Source organism: Macadamia integrifolia, chromosome 1 (genome assembly GCF_013358625.1).
Source record: "Macadamia integrifolia cultivar HAES 741 chromosome 1, SCU_Mint_v3, whole genome shotgun sequence".
Classification (NCBI taxonomy): Eukaryota; Viridiplantae; Streptophyta; class Magnoliopsida; order Proteales; family Proteaceae; genus Macadamia; species Macadamia integrifolia.
Genome location: NC_056557.1, coordinates 4,768,881 through 4,775,691, shown reverse-complemented (window position 1 = coordinate 4,775,691; position 6,811 = coordinate 4,768,881). Strand labels below are relative to the sequence as shown.

Below are 6,811 nucleotides of genomic sequence, written 5' to 3'. Positions count from 1 at the left end.
CCCCCCCCCCCCCCCCCCCCCAAAAAAAAAAAAAAGTGTGGAGGCCTCTAGGTAGAATAGAATCTCCAATATGCTATACGTGAAATAGCATGTCTACTTACTAAAAGGAAAACTTAGAAATAGAAACTCTTAATTCATAATAAAGCATGGTTACATTAATAGAAAGTAAGTACTACTAATACAAAATAGAAACTAGATAGGATCTTCTCTTAGACAATATCCAACAGCCAATCTTCTAGGAAACCTACTCCACTCAAGGGCCTGTGGAGCCCACACTATCTTCCAAATCTTGAAGATGGTGTACGGTACACAATCTCCAAGGGATCTTCTAGAACCACCCAAGTCGTGGAGGTATACTGGACCAGGCCTAACTCCACACCTGGGCTTTAGTATGACCCATATTATGAGCTTTAAATGATCCTGGATATAATTAAAATCAATGGGTAGTAGAGGGACCTGGATGGCCTGGTTCTCCTACACTGCCCTTGTACTAAGCATCAGTTATGGTTAGGTAGGTTAGTTAGGAATAGGTAAGAAGCCTTGGGATGTCAAAAACAGTATACCAGATGGCATGAAAGTTGCAGAAATACGAACTTGCAGTAGAGACAGAAGTGGGAAAGAATAAGGAAATCCAAGCTAAGATTTAGAGAAGAAAAACTTAAGGAAACCAACACACTTCACCATACATAAAGCTCCTAGAATTTGTTGTGAAACAAAGAAGTAAGGGAAAATTATGCCCCCCCTCCCCTGTAGTATGTCGAAATTACACGTGGATCCAAGGGTTTGAACGAATTACATCCTCCTCCCTTGTATTTTGTAAGATTCTTACAATTAGGTCCAATCCGTTAGTCATCGTTAAATTGGGACTGTTAGTGGGTGACGTCATCTTATATGATACCTTCTAATGCCAAAAATGCCCTTATATACACTTGAACTTACCAATACACCCTTCCCTTAAAACAAACAAAAGAGGGCTGAATTTCATTATTCTTCAACCTACTTCTGCAACCTACTTAATTCTTCTTCAACCCTCATGAATCAAAGAAAATAGGGTCTGAGGAGAGAACTACACTCATGATAGCTATGATGTTTGGAAGTACGGAGGTGTTGGCATATATCATTGAAACAGGCCGTGTTGGTGTCAACAAGGCTTGTGGTACCAATGGTGTTACTGCCCTCCACTGTGCTGTTGCTGGTGGTTCTGCTGCTTCGCCTGAGGTTGTCAAGCATTTGCTTGGTGCTTCTGCCGATGCCAATTCCCTTCATGCAAATGGGAATCGTGCTGACGCCCTTCTCCCTTCAGTTCTGAAGTCTTCCTATAATTCAAGGAGGAAGGCACTGGAGATGATGTTGGAAAGCATTGACTGTGTTGAGGAAGGATGGTTTTCTTCTGATGAGATTGATAAGCAAAAGGAAGAACAACAACAACAGTTGCAGACACCCCAAGGTCTAAAAGATAAAGATCAGACTGAGAAGAAAGAGTACCCAATTGACCTATCCCTCCCAGACATAAAAAAAGGGGTGTATGGGACTAATGAGTTTAGGATTTACACCTTTAAGGTGAACCTTTGCTCGAGGGCTTACTCCCATGATTGGATTAAGTTCCCATTTGTCCATCCAGGGGAGAACGCAAGGTTCCGTGACCCAAGGAAGTATCACAACAGTTGCGTCTCATGCCCAGAGTTCCACAAGGGATCATGCCGGCAGGGTGAAGCCTGCGAATATGCACACTGTATGTTTGAGTGCTGGCTCCATCCAACATAGGATCGGACCAGGCTCTGCAAGGATGAAACTGCTTACAACCGCACAGTCTGCCTCTTTGCTCATAAGCTTGAGGAGTTACAACGTCGACGGGATCAGCGGTGCCATCACCAAGGTCATCTAGCTCTAGCATCTCTTCCATGGACATGGGATCGATGAGCCCTCTGGCGCTCGGTTGCCCAATATCTGTCCTGATGCATCCCACATTTCCATGCTATTTAAGACCTTTTTTTTATTAAAGGGTAATATGGTCTTTTCTGTTTAAAATTAAAAGTACACTCACACTATCAATTCCAGGGGAGGGGGGAGTAATTCTTTTAAACCCTTGGATCCACGTGTAATTTCGACAAACTATAGGGGATGGAGGCGTAATTTTCCCAAGAAATAAATAGGCTTCTCCCCTGGTTCTGTTTGAACAGATTGGGATGATATTGAAGAATAAATCCACAATACTGTAGAAGTATGGAATGAGTAACAGAAATGAGGAAAACTGCAAATATAAGCAGAACCGTAGAAATAGAGTAACGAATCTTACAGTGGAATCAGTGCACAAGACCTCCTTTATAATGTTCATGTTTCCCTCTTTCATATCTGGGTGCAGTGCTTTCCATATACGGATATTCGTCGTCATATTTGTCAGGAAAAAAGCAAAAAGTGGTTCCCTCTGCTTCTGCACATCTTGTTCAAACATAATGACTTTTGATGAAAGAACTTTGATGATACTGCTGCCTCCATCTATGTCTGCAATTGTTGCTGCTGTGACTAAAGCAAGAAGATAAGATCTTCTTCCCTTGTTTAAATCGTCAATGCATCTCGGTTTTACATCTGATAGAGCAATGAGATCTCCTACTTGAAGCTCATATATTTCTTTATCATGCTTACCATCACCCTCTTTTACAACTACCATGTCATAAAACAAATCTCGTGGTGGCTCATGATCATCAGATTCTTCCACATGATCTATTTGATATTTAGGTGCTTGGGACAGGTCCATAATGCTTGAACGCAGATCAGCATGTGTTTCCTCAATGAGAGGGAAAATGTAAGATGTCAAGTAATGCTGTGCTGACAAGAATGTCTTTGGGATCTTCTTCACCTGTAAAATTATACAAGGAAAAAAAAAAATTTGAGAAGACAAATCCACACATGCATTATGATTTCCCAAGAAGTCATGAAGAAACCAAAACTCAGTTTTTTGTTTAACCTACCATTGAGCATTACGTTACCATCAAGATGATTACAGAAGATTGAATAGCAGTTCTTTTTATCCTACCAATTTATGAACTATACTAGAGGATAACAAAAATTTAATCTGATGCTGGGAAGAAAGGAAACAATACATAAACAAATAAGCATAGCGAAGATGGATGAGTGCTGGGCAGAAAAACTAGAAAAGATAAAATAATAAATAAAAAAAATTGCATGGTGATTTAGGAGTGGCTTCTATATGACAAAGTTTGAAGGAGAGACACTTGAGGTGGTATTGGCAGTTGTAGGCTTGTAGCAGAGGCAATTTGCAGGACTTTTATGATGCAGATTAGAAGGGTAAAAGATTAAGGGAAAGATCAAAAAAGGCTTGGGGAGAACTGATGAGACAACAGATTGGTGGGTTTGGTTGACAACAAACATTGCTTAAATAAAGTTAAATGAAAATTTAGGATACAAGTAGCCGACCTCTTTTAATTGGAAAAAAGCTTAGTTGAATTGAGTTATTCTGGAAGCTATCTAAGGTGGTACCATGGTAATGGATTAGTATTGTGGCTAGAACCAGTCCTTGTTTGACAACTTGCTAGGGTCTTTTACCATGGTAAAAAATTTGGGAGAAAAAAAAATGAACAAAATTGATGACATTGAACATATAAATGACAGATCAATGTTCCCAAAAGTAGGCTTGGAACACTTGGTTGTGATTCAGGATTTTCCTTTACCCCCTTGTACAGGCAAGTAAGAAGACCAAGATCTGACACCAAAATCAAATGAAGTATGAAGTAACATGACTATGTCACTGAAATAGTCATAAAAAATCACATTTCTCCAAGCAATTATCTTTGGGAACACAAAAATGTCATTTCAAGAGGATTTTTGTCACCCACATCATATATTATTGTTAAGAGTTGTGTCTTGGGACGAGTAGCTTGTCTTTATCTTTATTATTTATTTCCCTTGTTTTCTATTTCCTATTGTAATTAGTATTTAGCATAGTTTTTAAGGCGCTGCTAAGGCGTCGCCTTACCAGCGCCTTGGCGCTAATGCGGTCTAGAGATGGTAAAGCAGTGCTTCACCTTACGTGAAGTGGCGCCCTATGATTTTTTTTTTTTTTTTTTAACACATTTTAAAATTACTTGATGAAGATTTCGAATATAGATTTTTTATTGATAAGTGTATGGTTTTGTTAACACTTGAGATGTATGGGATCAGCTTTACTCCACCAAAAATAACCAAAACAAACAAAACAAAAACACGATTCACAAACAGGGTTTGGATTTTGTCAAGGGTTTTAAGAAAGGGCCTTGAGAAGGAATCAAGGAACAAGGAAGAACCACTAATCCAGGCGACCATTTTGCTCCGGCAATGGTGAGCTTCATTCTTCTTTGACAGGAGTAGAAATATAGTGGATGACTTTAGGGCTTACACACTCATTTTGGTATCATAGAGATAAGTATAATAAATACTTGTATTTTTTATGTCTTCTTTTCTTTATATTTATAATTTTGTTTCATAATTATGTATTTATATTATGTGTTAATATGATTGATGATTGATTATTGATGATTGATGATTGATGATTGATGAACTTAGTTTATTCACTTTATTGATTTGTTTTCTTGATGAATATCTTACTTGGTATAAATATGAACCTTTAATATTTATTTAACATATGAGTAATAAGATTCAATTAGGATTTGAGCCAAATAAATTAGTTTTATAAAAAAATTACACATGAACGCTTTAGTCGATAAGGCGACGCTTTATACCTGCCTTATCGCTAAGGCGCTCCGAAAGACCCTCAAACACCTCCGTCGCCTTACTGCCTTAAAAACTATGGTATTTAGGGATAAGTAGAGTTGGACTTTGACTATGTGATAGAGTCCTATTTATATTTGAAATCTGTATTTTTTGTCATGTTAAATAGACTCATCCATCTCTATATTCCTGATCTCTTAAAGTGTGAAACCATTACAATTGCAATAACAAGTTTCCTCAAACTGACCCCAACATTCCAAGAAGGTAGTTCATCATGAATTATTGTACTGAGGCAGATAGAACACACAAATTGTTTTGGTCCCAAGTCCAAAAGCAATCACCCCTCCCCCCCCCCCCGACAGAAAAGAAGAAGAAGAAGAAGAAAGAAAGAATAAAGAAAAAAGTCTCTATTGAACCAACCAATCAGTTGGAGCATCACTGATAAATATTTGCATATTCATTTTGCACTCTTTCTTGATTATACAGACTGAAACGCAAACCTACCTATGCAAATACATTAGTGAACATTGCAAGCATTCAAGAGCATATGATGAGTTTGCAATTGGACATTGAATCCAGATCCCCCGTTAATAGGAAAACAGTTTCAATTGGCTACATTTATAGCAACCTAGTGCAAGTCATCTGTCCAAGGTTACACAAAAGATAGGTGTGTCCTTGTATATGCATGCATGCAGAAATATATATAGAGGACATGTTGGATTTTCAGTAACCACAGAACAACATTATGGTTGCACAATCTCAATTTCCGAATCCTAAATGATTTGGATTGTTGGACCACCATGGCCTGTCTGGAGAACTTCCTCAGTGAAAAGTTGGCTCAAAAATGAAAGACCCTACAGTTTGACAAATAAAACCTAAACAGTGGAACTGCTAAATGGACAGAGCCCCCCCCCCCCCTCCCCTCGCCCTCCCCTCCCCTCCCCTCCCCTCCCGGTTTCTCTATTTTGATGGATTAATGAACTCGTTAATTTAGTGATCAAAGGTAACTTGGCATTATAGGCAATCATCCCCTGATATATGCAGCACTAAATTTAAATGCTTAGACAAACACACACATAAAACAGATGATACATAGAAAATAGAATTCATTTTATGGATTTTATCCATGATCTCACTCTTCTTCTCTTCCATTTCCAGAAAGTAAGGCCTTATAAGCTCATGAATTCAGAATGCTTGTCAAAATTGAAACTAAAATAAATTAAAAAAATCTTCTTATCGTTTTAAGGGTAAGCCAAGTCATATGTCTGAATTCTGAATTTAATAATAGGCTAAAATTTGTTTCAGAAATGGGAGTTTATATCTGTATTGGCTTGCAGCTTTAGCAACAACAGAGTTATGTAAGAACAACTCTCTCTCTCTCTCTCTCTCTCTCTCTCTCTCTCTCTCTCTCTGTGTGTGTGTGTGTGTGCGTGTGTCGGTGTGTGTGGAATGTGTTATGACTTTTGAATGTGGAGTACCACAGTACCTGAGTGTGGGGATGTGTATTGAGTTTTGAGTGTGAAGTACCTTAGTTTTGAAGAGTTGCTCGTTGAGTACATCTCTAAGAGACCATGAGAAGACCAAATCCACCAGACCTGAAGTCATTTTAGGCTCTCAATGTGTCAACCACCACCACCACCAGAAGCAGCCGCAGCCGCAGCCGCAGCAGCAGAGAGGCTTTAGATTTCAAAACAAAGGAAACACAGAGCTGGGACGACGACGACTTCTTTTCCCATTTCTTCGTCAGTCGCGCTTCTGGGTCTAAGAAGAAAATGGAGAGGCTGACGAACTGGAACGCCTTCAGAGCAGAAGTCCTGAACGGTCATGCGAGGACGAAATCATGTCAAAGTCAAAAAGGACTAAGAAATAACTATGACCAATGAGAGTATAAGATTTCCATCCTCCCAAACAATGAAATATTTTTTTTGAACTGATTTATAATTTATGTGTATGCTACCTGGCATAAGGGCTTGCCTATGGTTGGCACTTCTCCTAGGAAGAGTTTTTTCAAGAACTAAAGCACTGAATCAAGTACACTTGATGGCATTTAAGTCCCAAAATTATTAGTATCTTTCTTTCTTTTCAA

General features: G+C 38.7%; 1 protein-coding gene and 1 long non-coding RNA gene across 3 annotated transcripts in view; one reads left to right on the top strand and one right to left on the bottom strand.

Moving 5' to 3' along the window:
• The window catches only part of LOC122080630, a 23,982-nt gene extending 17,593 nt beyond the window's left edge, over nucleotides 1-6,389 (bottom strand). For both annotated transcript variants that reach the window (XM_042647429.1, XM_042647437.1), the window contains exons 1-2: nucleotides 6,253-6,389; nucleotides 2,297-2,857 (exon numbers count right to left, since the gene is read on the bottom strand). In XM_042647429.1, coding sequence (XP_042503363.1) covers nucleotides 2,297-2,857; nucleotides 6,253-6,330 — 639 coding nt within the window. In that variant the 5' untranslated portion in view covers nucleotides 6,331-6,389. The remainder of the gene's footprint in view (nucleotides 1-2,296; nucleotides 2,858-6,252) is intronic.
• Nucleotides 1-6,811, top strand: part of LOC122080643 — a 12,489-nt gene extending 5,678 nt beyond the window's left edge. The window contains exons 2-3 of the long non-coding RNA XR_006140857.1: nucleotides 6,031-6,083; nucleotides 6,258-6,811. This is a non-coding gene — a long non-coding RNA (uncharacterized LOC122080643). The remainder of the gene's footprint in view (nucleotides 1-6,030; nucleotides 6,084-6,257) is intronic.